The sequence below is a fragment of the Stegostoma tigrinum genome, chromosome 19 (assembly GCF_030684315.1).
Source record: "Stegostoma tigrinum isolate sSteTig4 chromosome 19, sSteTig4.hap1, whole genome shotgun sequence".
In the NCBI taxonomy this organism is placed as follows: domain Eukaryota; kingdom Metazoa; phylum Chordata; class Chondrichthyes; order Orectolobiformes; family Stegostomatidae; genus Stegostoma; species Stegostoma tigrinum.
This window is the reverse complement of record NC_081372.1, coordinates 12,633,273-12,651,540: the sequence shown is the minus strand read 5'-3', so window position 1 is coordinate 12,651,540 and position 18,268 is coordinate 12,633,273. Positions and strand designations below refer to the sequence as shown.

The window sequence follows — 18,268 nt, the reverse complement described above, 5'->3', positions numbered from 1 at the left end:
TAACAAGAGAGAATCTGATTTGTCTCCTGGTACATTGAACATCATTGCTGAATCCAGCACCGTCGACAATCCTGGGATGTCCCACTGTCAAAGAACTGAACTAGACCAACCATAGATGTTTTCACAATCAATCTTTCAGAGTACATGCCTCTGAGAATCTTGGCCTCCTGGCTCAGAGATAGGGACACTGCACTCGCCTACAGGATCACCCCCTCACCTTTCCCCCATAGACCAGCCGTATAAATGCAGGTCAGGAATTGTTCATCTGAAAACCTTGGGACTGATCGTTTCTCCAGATAAAGGATAGTTTTGGTTTCCAGATATAGTTACTCAGTCAGTCTGTTCATGTTTGTTTGTGCCCTTTGAAAAAGGTCTTTGCTTTTTAGGTCTGTTTGAGTTTGTGTGGACCAGGCAAAGTTTATTTCTTTTCCCCCAAAGGGCCTGAACTCCATGGGTGTATATGTCCGTTCTGGTCTATTCCGGTCCCGTATCTGAAGGCTTTCAGATTTCGGATCTTTTTGGTTTTCAGACTTGTGAATAAGGGATACCCGATCTGTACTGTGGCGACTGGAACAGGTCAGAGGCTGGGAATTTTGTGGTGAGTAACTTGCTTCCTGTCTCCCCCCAGAGCCTGCCCACCATCTGCAAGGGATAAATCAGGAGTCTAATGGAATACTCCCCACTTAACTGGATGACTGCAGATCCTAAAACACTCGAGAGACTAGACACTTTCCAGGACAAAGCAGCCCATTTAATTGGGACCACATCCACAAACCTACACACTGCTACTTCTGAGGGAGTGAATCATCTACAAGATGGTAGTCAGGAAGTGAGTTAGTCACTGTAGGATTTTGTAGCCTGTCACTTGGTTTTGTGACTGCTGTTATTTATATGCCAAGTCCTTTCAGTTTCTGGTCAGTGGGAACTGTAGGATATTCATTGTAGGAACTCAGCAGTGCTAATGCCATTGAACATTAAGAGGAAATGGTTCAATTCTGCCTTGGTGATGGTCATTGCCTGCCATTTGTGTGCCATGAATATTACTTGCCAGGGATCAGCCCAAGCTTTTATGTTGTCTGGGTTCTGCAGCATTTGGATATGGAATGCTTGGTATCGGAAGAGTAGTGAATGATGCTGAACATTTGTGTGCCATCATCAGTGACTACTTCTGTTTCTGACCTTCTAACGGAGAGATGCTCATTGGTGAGAGAACGGAGGGAGATCAGGCCTAGGATACTACTCTGGGGAGCTCCTGCTGAGATGTCCTGGAGCTGGGACGACAAATCTGTTGCAACCAAAACCATCTTCCCTTCTCCCAAATATGACTCCAACCAGTGGAAAATTTTCCCTCCGATTTCTACAGACTGCAATTTTGCTAGGGCTATGTGATGCCATACTTGGCCAAATGCTACCTTGATATCAGTGGCAGTCACTCTCACCCCAGTCTTTTTGTCCTAGTTTGGACCAAGGCTGTAAGGAAGTCAGTGAGCAGCTTCTAGGAACATGGGAACTAGAGTAGACCATTCAGCACTTTTGAGCCCGTTCCACTTTCTAATGAGATCATGGCTGATCTGTGGCCTAACTCCGTACACCTATCTCTGGCCCATATTCCTTAATTTCTTTTGCTTAGCATAATTTTAAATCTGCAATCGATAATATTAACAACTGACCCGGCATCCACTGTCAGTGTTCCAAACCTCTACCACCCTTTGGTTATTCCTTGGTAGCATTGTCAGCAGCCCTGTTGCTGATGTTTGGGAGTGGGGTTGGTGACTGACTGTGTGGTATGTGTCCTGCTTTTTGTGTACAGACATACCTGGGCAATTCTCCAAGTTGGGATACGTGCCAGTGTTGTAACTGCCCTGGAACAACTTGGCATGTTCTAGAGCACAAGTCTTCTATACTACTGCTGAAATCTATTAATTGTAAATCTTGAACACCTGATGACATTAAAACATTGCTGTGTATTAGTTTAAACAAGGATCAATTTAATATATCTGCTAAACTTGCAACCAAAGCCGAGAAATGGAAATCTGATAAATCTTCCTTGATTTATTATTTTGACATTAGTAGTTGTTCAGAACTTGCATGGGATCAGTTGGTTACATCTGAAGTCATGTGGAGAGTGTTACATTTTATAGGGAGATGGCAAACAATTTTTTGGTGACTGTGTGGAACAATATGAATTAATTGAGATAGTTTGGAACACAACTGCTTTTAAGATGGTGTGAGATACAGGAACCTGGCGTGTGCGTCTATTATCCTATAATATAAACTAGCCGTACGTATTGTGCTTTGCTATAGTTTATTAAAATTCACTCTTTACAGTTGAGTTTGAGTCTCCCATTTTTTAAGTAGACCTTAGAAATTCACAGATTAATGCTCTGATCTCAGAAGCTCTGTAGCATTGTAATGCAGAAGCCCAGTGTTTCTGCTGCTGTTGGAGGGAATGAATAGGAAAGAGACGTAATTTTCAGAGCTGTAATGACCTTTTAATTCCTCACGTCATTTTCAGCAAGTGTTCAGCTGCACTGTAAATGGGACAGAGTAGAGTCGTTATTTTATGTCCTTTAGTAATTCACCATCAATAATGGACATATTGGGATTGTGATTAAAAATGGCTGTCTCAACTAAAACTACAGTTTTATTGCATTTGAATTGCTTCAGTATGTGTCTTTTAGTAAATGACACATTTTGTTGAAGCTTTTCATCTTGCACTCAATGGGATAATTTGCAAGAATATTTTTCAAGGGAAAACAACATTTTATATTGTATGAGAGGGGTGTTTGGCAACTTGGTAGAGCCATTGCCATAGTTAATGCACCAGTTAATGCTTTGTTTTGCTTTCAGCTGAACTTTGAGTGTTAGCAAGGTACTGCCATCTTTCAGGTGAGCAAAAAGTTGTCAGTATACTATTTTGAATGAAGAAAGAGACTTGCGTTTGTAGAGTAGAGATAATAAAGTATGAAGCTGGATGAACACAGCAGGCCAAGCAGCATCTCGGGAGCACAAAAGCTGACGTTTCGGGCCTGGACCCTTCATCAGAGAGCTCTCGGAGAGCTAGGCCTGCTGTGTTCATCCAGCTTCACACTTTATCATCTTGGATTCTCCAGCATCTGCAGTTCCCATTATCTCTGCGTTTGTAGAGTGCTCTCCATGACCTCAGCACAATTGAAAGCACCTTATAACTGAGATAACACAGTAGCTCAGTGGTTAGCACTGCTGCCTCACTCTGCCGGGGACTCTGGTTTGATTCTGTGTGTGTGTGTGTGTGTGTGTGTGTGTGTGTGTGTGTGTGTGTGTGTGTGTGTGTGTGTGTATCTCCTCCCCCCCCACCCACCTCTGTCATTTTGTCGAGCATTCTAGATCATGCCTAGAGTAATAACTTTTAGACTTTTGATAGTTTAGTTATTTATGAACCAAATGAATAACCGGAAACTACAGTCACATATAAAATGATTGGGCACTATTATCCATTTTCTTGACCTTTTAAAGTAGTCAAAGGATTGACTCAGGTGACAAAGGTTGTTTATACTTTACATTCGCACTTTGAGCACTAACGTCTCATGGCGGCAACAAGCTGATGATGTGTTTGGACAAAGATCAAAGCCATGTGGTTGAATGAGGATTGGGGCTGGATGATGATTAAGCTGTTTCAGTGGGTAAGAGCAATGTTTGAGTTGCCATGATATGGGTTCAAATCACACTCCCAGGATTTCAGCGCAAAGATCAAGGCTGAAATTGGAATGCAGCACTACCAGAGCGCTGAAATACCAGAAATTCAATGAGAAATCAAGTGGATCCCATTGCGCTAATTTGAAGCAGTCAGAAGTGTTGGCCCCAGTGCATTGCCCAGCATTGAACCTTCAGTCACAATAGATTTCTTTAATTGTTATCACATTGCTGTTTATGGGATCTTCCTGCGCACAAAATGGGTTGCTGTATTTACGACATTACGACAGAGAATGTGTGTCAAAAGTACTCAGTTGGCCGTAAAGCACTTTGAAACATCCAGGGGCCACAGAAGGTGTTAAATAAATATGCATCTTCTTTACGCCTTTTTGAACATGTTCGTGTGACAAACTGATTATTAGGATTGCAGATGCCTTCCAGCGCTGTAGAACTACTCCCAATTCCAGTTAAATTACCAGCTCCTTAGAATCCAATTCTCAAGAGGGTTTATCACTAAGTGATGTCTGTGTTAAAAGCTCGGAGCTAGGATAATGATATTCGGTTTAAAATGTAATGCGTCAGTTTTCTGAAGCATCCAGCATGTAACAGCTGAGCAAGTTGAAGTATAGCCCCCTTACTTTCAATCTACCAAGAGCTGAGTTTATAGCCATGTTGGGAACTGATGACCCACTGGGGCCATGCTCCTGAACAACAGCAGCTTGCTATTGTATAGAGCCTGTAATGCGATAAAACATTATAAAACAGTATTTGACAGTGAGCCAGATAAGATATTAAGTGCTCAATATCACTAAACGTTTGGTCAAATGGTTTGGTTTTGTTTTGGATCTTAAAGAAGGAGTGACAGATTTGTGACTTAGCTGTGCCTTAATTTGGAGCAGCCTGCCCTGAGTCATAAGCTTGGAGGCAGTATTGGCTGTGTGGTCCAGGCTAATTTTCTAGGGACGCAGATTCAAATCCCACCATGGCATTCGGTGGAATTTAAATACAATTAAAATATCTGGAATTGGTCTCAGTAATGGTGACTGGAAACCATTGTTGAATGTCGTAAAAATCTATCTGGTCATCTAATGTCTTTCAAGGAAGGAAATCTGTTGCCCTTTTACCTGGTTTGGCCTACGTGCATCTCTGGATGTGACTAACTCTTAACTGCCCGCTGAAATAGACTGGCAAGCCACTCAGTTTAAAGGCAATCGGTGATGGGCAGCAACTGACAACTTTGCCAGGGATACCCAATTCCCACAATAGAATAAAGGAAAGAAGAAGGCCCTGCCCAGTGTTGGAACACTACAATAAAGCCTGAGAATCCATTGCAGTTCAGAGAGAGTTGGAGCTGCTCTCTTTTGGATGAAACTGAGATTCCCTCTGACTGTTTGGAAGAATGTAAAAGATTCCAAGTCTGTGGTTCAAAGAAAAAAAGAAATATATCCCCACTGCCCATTCCACATTCCAGTGAAAATGCCTTGTTATTTAAAGAATACTTGCTATTCCATATGCTGTCCAGGTCTTTCAGGGTGGGAAGCTCAATAGGTGTTGAGTCCCTTTATTTTCATAGCCATAACCTGGTATCTGCTCAATGATCTTTTGGCTTTTGTCAAAATGGTTCATAATCACGGTGCAAATATTAATAGCTACTTAGTGCAAGTACTTCTAGATCCATGCATGATAATGGAGATGCTGTATCTGAGATGCATTATTAAACAAGACCCATCTGACCTCTCTGTAGTGTGAAAACACCATCTCAGAAATCCTGTTTTTATGAATGTTTGTTTGTTTTTCATCTAGCATCACTTAAGTGGATGATCTTGACACTATCTCATTAGCTGACATGATTCCTACATTAAAATAGTGAATAAAGTTCAAAATTGGCCTTAAACACACTTGGGACATTGAGGTTATAAAAGCAGCTATAGAAGTTGAAGTCTTGATGGTCTCTGTGGTGCAGCGGTAGTGTCCTTACCTCAGAGCCAGAAGGCCTGGGTTCAGGTCCCACCTGCTCCAGAGACATGCATAACATCTATAAACATGTTGGTTAAAAATCTATAAATGCAAGTCTTTCTTTTTAAGATCAAAACTTTTTAGCTATCCGTCCTAGCATCCTTACTTTTGGCTCAAAGTCAGTTTTGATTTTATTGCTTGTATTGCTTTAAATGTGGTATAATAATTAATCATTGTTAAGGATGCAAGTGTTCCCAAGTGTTTTGAACAAACAGTTGTTTTGTCATCCAGAATTTGAACATTGCTGTAAAAAGAGACATGTTGCTGGAACTTTGTTACCTCATCAGGGCAAACACAAGATTTCCAAATTTCACACGATCACAGGAGAAGCGTGTGCTGATTGGTTGGTAAACCAAATGTGGCAGAGACCTTACCCTGGAGAAAGCAGTTGGGAAACTGTAGGTTCCCGAAACTCCTGGATAATTCTGTAGAGGCAGAAGGCTTGAACAGTTCCTTTTGTTTGCAGAGAATGCGCATGAACCCATGTCACTTCAAGCAAGTGTAAACAAAAAGCTTCAACATTATGTCTGTCTTTATAGCAAAACCATGAACTGCTTCTGTGGAAGCTTGAAAACTTGATCTGCTCTGTTACCACCATCCACATACCCCACTTGAAGGGGCTGACCTGGTTACCATTAGTGACCTGGGGCGCACTTTCTAGCAATCTATTAGAGAGCAGCAACAACAAAGATGAGTCCACACACTTTAGGAAGGATGTCACATTTTGGAGCAGAAATGAAGAACATACCGTGTTATTGTCTGAAACTGATACAAGTTTTCAAGAGGGGTTCAGACCTGAAACGTCAGCCTTCCTGCTCCCCTGATGTTGCTTGGCCTGCTGTGTTCATCCAGCTCTACACCTTGTTATCTCAAAGTTTTCAACCTGTGTTGTTGGAATTTGTTTGCAACCTAAATGAAAAATTTCTATAAAATCATGAGGGGCATTGGTAAGGTGAACAGCAAATGCCTTTTCCCTAGGGTAGGGGAGTTCTAAACTAGATTACATTTTTAAGGTGAGAGGAGAAAGATTTATAAGGTACATGAGAGCAACTTATTCACACAGAAGGTGGTGCAGACGTGGAACGAACTGCCAGAGGAAGTGGTAGTTGCAGGTACAGTTACAACATTAACAAGACATTTGGACAGGTACATGAATTGAAAAGGTTTAGAGGGATATGGGCCAAATGCAGGCAAGTGGACAAAGTGTGAAGCTGGATGAACACAGCAGGCCAAGCAGTGCTCTGGAGATGCTGCTTGGCCTGCTGTGTTCATCCAGCTTCACGCTTTGTTATCTTGGATTCTCCAGCATCTGCAGTTCCCATTATCTTTCATAACACGCTCTCCACACCTCTTCAACTCACTACTTTGTTTCCTCCTTTACAACATTCATTACACCTAGAGTTTTATAGCTTCTAATATTTCCTTGTGTGCCATGGTATCATACTGTTTTATAATAGGTCTGTCAAGCACCCTGGAGCATTTCATAATGCAGAAGTGCTGATGAAAGATCTAGGCCCGAACCGTCAGCTTTCCTGCTCTGATGCTGCTTGGCCTGCTGTGTTCATCTAGCTCTACACCTTGTTATCTTGGATTCTCCAGCATCTGCAGTTCCCATTATCACACACCGGCAAGTGGGACTAGTTTAGTTTGGGAAACTTAGTCCAGGCATGGACTGGTCGGACCAAACGGTCCGTTTCCATGTTATATGACTGTATTTCCTGGAATAATATCAGCGACATGGGTCTCTGTTGTGTGAAGAGAGTGGAGCTGCTATGGTTATGTTGTTTTGGAACAGAAAAGATTAATGGAAGATTTGATGTGAGTAATTAAGGAGAAATTGTTTCCAGTGACAGGGTTGGTAATCAAGTGTTGCAATTTTTAAGGCACTTTATTGAAAGGAGGATCTACAAGACTTTCTTTAAAGTACCAACTTGTTGTGTTTGGTAATACACTGCTGTAAAGACTGGTTGAAGCAGATTTTGAGACCTCGCAAAAGAAAAATGGATGAATACTCGGAATGAAAAGCTGTGAAGGGCAGTGGAGTAGGAGAGAAAGGTTGATTTTTGGTTGCTCCATCAAGGTGTTGGTACAGGCCTGGTGTACCAGATATCTTCCTCCTTTATTTTGATATTGTTTGCTGCTATTGTTTAGTGGAGATTGCTCTGTGAATTCAGAGTTTCAGAAAAGTAAGCAAAAAACTAAGTGGAGGTTTGCGATCTTTTCTACCTTCAGGAACATGACATCGAAACTCCGCACGGTGTATTGCATGTGACCATGCGAGGCACTCCAAAGGGGAACAGACCTGTCATCTTGACCTATCACGACATAGGCCTCAACCGTAAGTCTTTGCTTTTTAAGTTTTACCTCTCCTCAATCTGTGTGTGGCCAGTCTAGGGCGTGGGATTAGCAGACTGTCTGCAGATTGTTCAGTAACTTGAAGAGCACACTGGTCTGAAACCCTGTGCTGTTTCCTTTTGCCCAGATTGACATAGCTGAGCATTCCCTTCGCCAGACTAGAGGAAGCCAGGAATTCAGTCTTGTGAAAGTGTTGGGTGTAGCACTGAGTCTGAACGTTGTGGGCTCAAATCCCACTGCAGACACTTGAACACACAAACCTAGCCTCATTTTCCTACTGCTGTACTACCATAGAATCTCTGTAGTGTGGAAGCAGGCCATTCAGCCCATCGAGTCCACACTGGTCCTCCGAAGAGCATCCCACCCAGACCCACTCCCCAAACCTATCCCTGTAACCCTGTACTTCTCATGGCTAATCCACTTAGCCTGTACATCCCTGGACATTATGGGCAATTTAGCATGGCCAGTCCATCCATCCTGCACATCCTTTGGGTTGTAGGAGGAAACTGGAGCTGGGAGAATGTGCAAACAGACAGTCGCCAGAGTGTGGACTCGAACCCAGGTCCCTGGCACTGTGAGGCAGCAGTGCTAACCACTGAGCCGCTGTGGAACGCTCTAGTGTTAAAATGTTAAAGCAAGACCTGAGATGCCTCCCTCTGTTCTGGCTGAAAGAACTGCATCATTTCAAAAGAGAATAAGGAAATTCTCTCAATACTTATTCTTCAACCAGCATCAACTGTGCCCAGGTCTGGTTGCCTTGTTATAGGAAGGATGAAGTTACGCTGGAGCGGGTTTGGATGAGATTTACCTGGATGTTGGATTAGCCATGAGAAGTACAGGGTTACAGGGATAGGTTTGGGGAGTGGGTCTGGGTGGGATGCTCTTCGGAGGACCAGTGTGGACTCGATGGGCTGAATGGCCTGCTTCCACACTACAGAGATTCTATGGTAGTACAGCAGTAGGAAAATGAGGCTAGGTTTTTGTGTTCAAGTGTCTGCAGTGGGGTTTGAGCCCACAACGTTCAGACTCAGTGCTACACTGAGAGTTTGAATTATAAGGAGAGGCTGAATAGGCCGGGACTTCTCCTTGAGCATAGGAGGTTGAGGGGTGACCTTGTAGAGATTTATAAAATCATGAGGGGTATAGATAAGGTGAATGGCTGGTGTTGTTTCCCCAGGGTGGGGGATTTCCAGACTAGGGGGCATATTTTTAAGGTGAGAGGAGAAAGATTTTTAAAAAAGACGAGGGGCAATTTTTTTCTTACAGAGTGGTGAGCTTGTGGAATGAGCTTCCAGAGGAAATGGTGGATGTGGGTATCCTTACAACATTTAAAAGACATATGGATCAGTGCATGAGTAGGAATTGTTTGGAGGGACATGGGCGAAATGCAGGCAGGTGGGGCGAGTTGGGATTATGGTTGGCATAGACTGGTTGGACCGAAGGGTCTGTTTCCGTGCTGTATGTCTGTATCACTAAAACGCTTTAGCCCGTCATTGAATTGTATGTAAATTGCCTTGCTGTGTGTTATATTTCCTACATGACAACAATGCCTGCAAACAAGACCAAAAAATTCTGGTGGAAAGGAGCCTTCAAGCACTCTCCTGAGATTATATAAAGCACTTCATAATTTACACAAGAGTTGGAGAATGTTACTGAGTTCATTGCTGTATGTGTAGCTAACATGGACCCAACTGGGCCAAATGGCCCACCTCCTGTGAAGTAATGATTCTGTGTCTTTTTTTTTACTGGGGGAAAGGTGTTGATATTGCTGGTATCTAGCATGTTGTGCCATTTGATGGCGTTCTCCCATATCTCGCAATACTGCACTAATAGCTTAAAGGAAAAGCCATAGTTTTAGTTGAGGTATTCAGGGGTGTGACATGGATTCTGTGGTGACCCTTATGCGGTGAGTTCCTGAGGGATAGGAGCGATGGATTGTGGCATCAAGTAAGTGGCCCTGTTCAGGCAGAGTGGTTACTTTTCGGGAATCCCTGCTGCAAACCAGTTTAAAGAGAGGCGAGTGCCCAATTCTACAGTCTGATCACCCACTAATCCTGTGGAGTGGGATGAAAGAGGAGAGTGGGATCGGTTGTGGGATGTGGAGCAAAGAGTTGTAAGGCTTGAGCATTAGACAACGTAATCTTGTGCTGAGCCGCTGTGAAATAATGCAGGACTAGAGGGTTGGAGTTATAAGGAGAAGTTGGGTCTTTTCTCATTGCAGAGTTGGTTTTTGAGGGTTGACTTTAAATTGATTATAAAATCATGAGGGGCATGGATAAGGTGAACAGCAAAGGTCTTTTCCTGAGGGGGGGGGGGGGGGGCGTTCAAAACCAGGGGTATGTTTTAAGGTAAGAGGAGAAAGATTTAAAAGGGGCTTGAGGGGCAACTTTTTCATGCAGAAGGTTGTTTGTACGTGGAATGAACTACCAGGGGAAGTGGCCGGTGCAGGTATAGATGCAACACTTAAAAGACATTTGGACAGCTATAGGAATAGCAAAGGTTTAGAGGGATATGGGCGAAACAAAGGCAACTGGGGCTAAGTTAGTCTGGGAAATTTGGCATGGACGAGTTGGATTGAAGGGTCCATTTCTGTGCTGTATGAATCATAGAATCATCATAGATTCATAGAATCCCTACAGTGTGGAAATAGGCCATTCGGCCTAACAAGTCCACACTGCCTCTCTGAAGATCATCCCACCTGGACGCATTCCCCTAATTCCCCGTGTTGATCCCACCTAACCTAAACATCCGTGGGCACTATGGGCAATTTAGCATGGCCAATCCACCTACCCTATACATCTTTGTTGACTTTAGACTCTATCAGCAAATCTATGGGAGGGTGTCTTGGAAACCCAATGAGGTCAGAGAAAAAGAGATCTAAAACTAAAGGATAATGCAACTTCCTCATGGGCAGAAGCAGGATGTACTCACTAGATTGAAGCTTAACTTGTGAAGGAGGAAGGAATAAAAAGCTATGTTAGTGGGTTTAGGTGAAGTCATGTTGGATGAAGACTTGTGTGGAACCATAAACACTGACATCAACCAGTTGGGCCAATGGCCACTCTCTGTAAAGAGAGAGAAAGCAAAAATTCTTGTGAAGAAATTTTTCATCCCTCTGTTCTCCCACCATTCAGTCTTTGCTGTTTATTCGCAGACAAATCTTGCTTCAATACATTGTTTAACTATGAAGACATGCAGGAAATCACACAGCACTTCGCTGTGTGCCATGTGGATGCCCCTGGACACCAAGAAGGAGCTCCACCGTACCCAGCAGGGTGAGAGGTTTTTGGGCTTTATCTTTTGTGTCACTACTGCAACAAAGTTAACCTTGGGGGATTATTTTGGATTAATTTCTTGGGTGTTTCTGCCGTTCAGTCCCCGATCCTAAACCGCAATTCAGTTAGATCATCTTGGTTTCTAACCTGTAATACCCTGACCTAGCAAATACCCCTTGTGAGATTTTTGCTCCCTTTGCCGGTCTGCTCTGACAGCCTCCTGTTAGGTTTTTTGCCAAAACCCTCATAGTTGATAGTAGGAATTGTGGAGATCAAATGGATATGTTTCCTCTCTAAGTTTCCCTTTTTAGCCCCTTTGCCTGCCTTACCTTTCTGCCCAAGAGAAACAGCAGCCAGCTTGCACAAGGGCATCAACCCAGGCCTATTGAATGCCTTAAATGTTGTAAGTTGTTTTTTAATTCTCTCATGGGCCGTTGTCTGGCTGGCCAGCATTTATTGCCTGTCCCTAATTGCCCTTGAGAAGTTGTTAGTTAGCTGCCTTCTTGAATCACTGCAGTCCATGTGCTGTAGGTAAAACCCTAGTGCCCTTAAGGATGGAATTCCAGGATTTTGACCCAGTGACAGTGAAGGACGGCGATACATTTCCAAGTCAGGATGGTGAGTGGCTTGGAGGGAGCTTGAAGAGGGTGGTGTTCCCATGTCCTTCCAGGTGATAGAGGTCACAGGTTTGGAAGGAGCCCTCAGAGGAGCAGCTTTTAGATGGTGCACGCTGCTGCCACCGTGTGTCAGTGACGGAGGGAATGCATGTTGAAGATGGTGAATGGGGTGCCCATCAAGCAAGCTACTTAATCTCGACCTAAGATTCCATTCGCAACTGCTCAGATATTGAAAGCAGTTCATGTTCAAATGCGGGAAGTTCTGCCACGGGCAAGTCACCAGCCTGACTTGGAATTATATTGCCGTTCCTTCGGTGTTGCAGTGTAAAAATCCTGGAATTCCCACCCCAACAGCAATGTGGGTGTAAAACAGCTCACCACCACCATTACCACCTCGAGGACAATTAGGGATAGGCAATAAGTGCTGGTCTTGTCAGTGATGCCCACCTCCTGTGCCTGCGGGGGGACGAAACAATCCATTGCTTGAGTGATGGTTATTTATGCGAAAGGAATGCCAGCAAAACTAATGGCACCTCGTATTTGAATAAGATTCCTTAGCACTTTTTTTGAGAGTCATGTTACAATAGAACCTGCCAGGTAAGTAATAGATTTCTAGGAAGCATAAGGCACTTTTCTCTTTCCCTTGGTGCTCCCTTGAGAAAGCATAGATTGAGCACATACACTGCAAACTCGATTCTTCCAGTCTAGGAGAACAGAACCTTGGACACACCTCCTACTCATTATTTTAGTTCATATAACGTGACCTATATAGAACAGAAATCACATCACAGTACTTTACACTGGACATCCAGCATGGAAAAATTTGGTGAATGTGAAGTGTTTATTTACTAATGAAGATTGAATTTCCAGCCTCTCAACCTGCAAATGTATACAGGCTTTCCATAAGATTCATTTCATTGATGGCTGGGAGGTGATAGTAGAATCTTAGAAACCTTACAGTGTGGAAGCAAGCCACTCAGCCCATCGAGTTCACACCTAACCTATAAAGAGCATCCCACCTAGACTCAACTCTCACCCTATCTATAACCCTGTACTTCCCCTGGCCAATCCACCTAACCTGCACATCTTTGGACTGTGGGAGGAAACCGGAGCACCAGCAGGAAACCCACTCGGATGTGGGGAGAATGTGCACACTCTATACAGACAGTCGCCCCGAGGGTGGAATCGAACGCAGGTCCCTGGTGCTGTGAGGCAGGAGTGCTAACCACAGAGCCACCGTGCTGCCCATAGATGATGGTGGGGTATATGACAAGTTTGGTGGGGAGGAGACAGGTGTGACAACAGTGTGCTTGACATGTCACCGGTGCAAATAATTTTAATCAAAACTGATTAATTGCATTCATACCAGATGTGATGGTAATGCAACTTGAAGAAACAGAGGCAACGTAGGAAGTCCAAGGGAATAGATCAACTGGTCCAATGTTTACTTCTAAACAGCTGTTGTGCAACGTAATACGATGATCTAATCGCAACCCATTACCTGCTCAGGTAAATAGGACCAGAGGTTTTGATGTTGCTAAAGTGAGTCCAGAAATTGATATCAAAGCAAAGATCTGCGGATGCTGGAGATCTGAAACAGAAACAGAAATTGCTGAGGAAATTCAATAGGTCTGTGAGCATCTTTGGAGAGAAAGCAGAATCTGTGTTTCAGGTCCAGTGACCTTCCTTCAGAACTAACTGTAACTAGGAAAAGGTTGGAATATATGCTGAAGGGTAGAAGCAGTAGACTGTAGGTGGAGCCAGATGGAGCCCAGCAAGAGGGCACATCAGTTGGGCAGACAAAGGGATGGATAATAATGAGCCAGGGAAAAGAAAAGCTGCAAATGGGAACCATTTGTGGGTGAAAATGTGTTGGCTGTAATGAAAGCAGCCCAAGGCCTGGAGTGTGGGGATGGATAAAGGACACGGGAAAAGTTGCTTCGGCCCTAAAATTATTGAACTCAATATTAAGTCCCTGAAGGTTGTAGGGTTCAGAAGTTGATATATTCCTGCCTTTGGGATTGTCACACGGACCTTGGGATGCTGTTCCTGAAATTACCAGGATGTTGGGCTGCAGTAAATCGCTGCATGGAAAGGACAGCAGTGGAACGTTCCTGATGTCGTGTTTTCTGCCTTTTGATTTTGCAGGTACCAGTACCCAACTATGGATGAGTTGGCTGAGATGCTGCTCACAGTTTTAACCCATTTAAAGTGAGTTGATTGCAGAAATGGGCTTGGAGTATATCTTGGCTCCCCCACCTCTTCATCTGTGAATCCCCCTCCCATCCCCTCAACAACAGCATGATCTCCTCCCTCCGGACAAACCCCAGGGGATCCCTCTCCCACTGCAACTCTCTTGTCCTCTCCACCTATCTTCTCCTCTATCTGTCTTCGATCCACCTCCCCCCTCTCCCTATTTATTTCAGAACCCTCTTCCCTTCCCCCATTTCTGATGAAGGGTCTAGGCCCAAAACGTCAGCCTTCCAGTTCCTAAGATGCTGCTTGGCCTGCTGTGTTCATCCAGCTCCACACCTTGTTATCTTGACCTTTCTCTTCATTTGCCTCAAGTGTGCATAATGATTAGTTTTCTGATTTTTTTTTTTCTCACAGTATACAGAATGTGATTGGAATTGGAGTTGGGGCTGGTGCTTACATCCTAACCAAATTCGCAGTGAGTATCAAAATCTATTAAGGAATTCGTTAATTAATCCTGAGCTAGCAGACGCTTCCTGACACTTGTTCTCCACACTTCTTGGTTGCACCTTCATGCTGGTGTAAAACATGCATGAAGAGGATCCAATTTACAAGCAAGTTGGCGGTAATTAGGTGACTCCAGGCTCTGGGCAGTAGCTGACATTTTGAAGTGAACCCCTGAAACATCTCCAGTCCATTGCCATGTTATAACATGAAGCAACTTGCATGCACCAACTGCCCGATCATAATTTTCTCCTTTAATCTTGCTTTCAATTGACATCTTGTGCATGCCTCATCCTCTTTGATCAGTTTGATCCAGAGGAGAGGTTTGCCTGGTGAGTCCACGGCTTCCCCCTGATAGGGCAGTGAGATGTTTCATCAGCACTGGGCACTATAGCATGGCATGTCCACCTAACCTGCACGTCTTTGGACTCTGAGAGGAAACCGGAGCACCCAGAGGAAGCTCCTGCAGATGTGGGGAGAATGTGCAGACTCCACACAGATACAGACCCAAGGCTGGAATTGACCCTGGGACCTTGGCGCTGTGAGGCAGCAGTGCTAACCACTGAGCCACCGTGCCGCCCTCCTCTTCCTATGAGGGAAAGGAAATTTACAAGATTCCAGAATCTGAATGTTTAAATTATTTCCAGGACAAGGACAGTCGGAATTAATTGTAAGAATCATTGGCATCTGGGTTGGCAGCAGGGATTTGTTAGCCTGATGCAGAGCTGAGAAAATTCACAGGAATAACAACAGAAACACCAGGTTTAAAAAAGAAACAGGTCCCTAATCTCTGGGTTTTCACCACTTTTCTTTCCCCCTTTGACTTGCGTCAGCCTCCTGTGGTAGCCGTAGCTAAATTTATAGCTTCTGAATCGTGTGGTTCTGGGTTCAAGTCCAACTGCAGGCAACAAAAGTCCAAGCTGACTCCAGTCCTGCACTGTCAGAAATGCTATATTACATTTAGAGGCATTAAGCCGAGGCCCCCATTTGCCTCTTGGGTATGTAGAAGACCCCACTGTGTTATTTTGAAGAGAAGGGGAGCTAGCCCCACTAGGCTGATCACTATTGATCCCTCAATCAACATCACAAACAAAACTCTGCTCATTATCATGTTGCTTCTATGTGAATTTACTGAGTGAAAATTGGCTGCTATGTTTCCTACATTACTAGAAGTACTCCATTGGCTGTAAAACACTTTGAGACACCTGATAGTCATAAAAGCGCTGCAAACATAACAAGAAGTTTTTCCCAGTGTTGACATTGTGAAGCACTTTGGAATGGTTTTGCTACACAACAGACATTGTATTCCTGCAAGTTTTTGTTGCATAGGCAGATTGAACCATTTTTGTCTCCTTTCTGTTCGTGCCCCATTTACCAACATAAAGGTGAATTTTTGTAATCCTGTAGCCACATTAATTAGGAGGCTGGAGCAGAGATGGGGTAAATCGGTGTTCCCCCGTTCTCCCACCCAGTCTATTTGAGCAAACCTCCATGTTGCAATTCAGGGAGAGAAATAGCAGGCAAGTGGAAGGAATCTTTTACAGTAGGTCGGAGCATCTAAAGTAATAAGGGGAATGAGACAAGAAATTGCTCATGCTGAACTCCTACACTAATTTGGTATTGACCAGAAATATGTTCTCCTTGAGACATTTTCTTGAAAGAATTCACAATCTGATCTCTTTCTTAAATATGATTCACCCGACACTAATTGTCTTCCAATAAATTTCACTTAGAGTTATTTAATTCACAAGAGTGCTCCATGCTGCAAATGCTAAAACACAGGGTGCTATTTGCTTAATCAAATACTTTCTCACTTAGTGCAGATAACTTCAGTGCTTTGTACATGTATACACTTGGGCCCCTCTGCTTTTGCACCCACATTAAAATTGTATCCTTTCGATTCTATTCTATTTCTGCTCTTCCTACTAAAATGAATCACTTCACATCTCTCTACATTAAATTTCACCTGTCACTTGTCCTTTCAACTTTGACTGGCTGATGGAATGAAACAGACCCTTTGGGCCAACTCGTCCAATCAATCTAGTCCTGTTTGCTAGTATTTGGCCCAAGTTCCTCAAAACTCTTCTTATTTATATACCCATCCAGGTGTCTTTTTAAATATTGTAATTGTATCAACCTCCACCACTTTCTGAGCAGCTCATTGTGTACACGCATTACCCTCTGTGTGGAAAAGTTGCCCCTTAGGTCCCTTTTATATCTTTTCCCTCTCACGTTAAGGCTATGCTCTCTAGTTTTGGACTCCCCTAGCCTGAAGATAAGATTTGACTATTCACCTTATCCATGCCCCTCACGACTTTACAAACGCTTGTAAAAAGGCCCCCAATGCTCCAGGGAAAATAGCCTCAGCCTATTCAGCCTCTCCCTTTAGCTCAAACCCTCCAAACTAGGCAACACACTAGTAAATCTTTTCCTGCATCCTTTCTAATCTGCGTTCTTTCAATGTTTTGCACCATCCTGTTTGTGGTTCACAACGCTTTCAAGTTTGTATCACACTGATCCTCACTTGCACATTCTTCCTTGGTGAGCCTGACCTGCTGCACAGTCCTCCCAACATTGGTTAAGTTGTAAACGTCGATCAGGATCCTTTGTAGAACTCCCTGCTGCTCTCTGCATTTATAGAATCGGATCCTTTGCCTAGCTAGTAAGGAACTGTAGCCCCGAGTTTATACCTGAACAATGGCACTCCACCAGTGCAACCTCCCCTGGCTGTTACACTGACAGTATCTGTCTGGATCTTGTCACTGGAGTGCAACTTCAACACGTGATCTCTGGCTCTGAAACATGAGTGTGCTTAACTAAGCCACGGCTGATAGACAAGATACAGTGCAGCGTGTCCAATTTTGTTTCGAATTGATGTTGATATCTTAACTGTTTTTGTTTTTGTGCGCAGCTGAATCACCAAAATCTTGTTGAGGGACTGGTCCTTATCAACATTGACCCGTGTGCTAAGGGCTGGATGGACTGGGCTGCATCAAAGGTAAGTAGGGCTATACCTTTTAATTGTTCTACGAGGAAGTTACTTGCCAATATTTCCTCTCCTTTCCTAAATGGATTCACAACTGACACATTTTGCTGAGATTTGATTCCCCTCAACATTAGTTGTCTTCCAATATCTTCACTGTTCAGTTCAAGAGCCCTCACATTGAGCCTTACTGAATTTTGGCCTGCAGAGTGTTGACTAACTATCGAGGTGAGAGGGGCACAGTCCACCCTGACAGGGGATTTCGGGTTGTAGCACCGCACTGAATAGTTTCAGCTGAGTACTTGAAAGAATGGCATTGACATGGTCATGGGGCATAAGCAAGGGCAGTGGGACCAGTTGCATAGTATTTTTAATCTACCTAGTTCATGACATGCCTCTAGAACAGGTGGGACTGGAACCCGGGCCTCCTGGCCCAGAGATAGCCACACTATCATTCATTGTGTCACAAGAGCCCTATGAGACTAATTACACAGCTCTGACAAATGGGCTACAGGGACATTGGTTACATGCACTGACTGCGTCTGGTTTGTTTAGCCCATTCCTGATCAGTAGTATTTCTTTGCAGAGGTATGCTATGCGGGTCGATTTGGTCCTTGTTGGGATGCCATTTATTTCACTTGAACAGCCTGTCA

The 18,268-nt window shown here is 43.8% G+C and overlaps 1 protein-coding gene across 3 annotated transcripts in view; it reads left to right on the top strand.

Moving 5' to 3' along the window:
* Window positions 1–18,268, top strand: part of LOC125461262 (protein NDRG3-like) — a 129,732-nt gene that overhangs the window by 55,958 nt on the left and 55,506 nt on the right. For all 3 annotated transcript variants that reach the window (XM_059652743.1, XM_048549813.2, XM_048549814.2), the window contains exons 4-8: window positions 7,921–8,026; window positions 11,198–11,318; window positions 14,084–14,146; window positions 14,546–14,606; window positions 17,544–17,630. In XM_059652743.1, coding sequence (XP_059508726.1) covers window positions 7,921–8,026; window positions 11,198–11,318; window positions 14,084–14,146; window positions 14,546–14,606; window positions 17,544–17,630 — 438 coding nt within the window. The remainder of the gene's footprint in view (window positions 1–7,920; window positions 8,027–11,197; window positions 11,319–14,083; window positions 14,147–14,545; window positions 14,607–17,543; window positions 17,631–18,268) is intronic.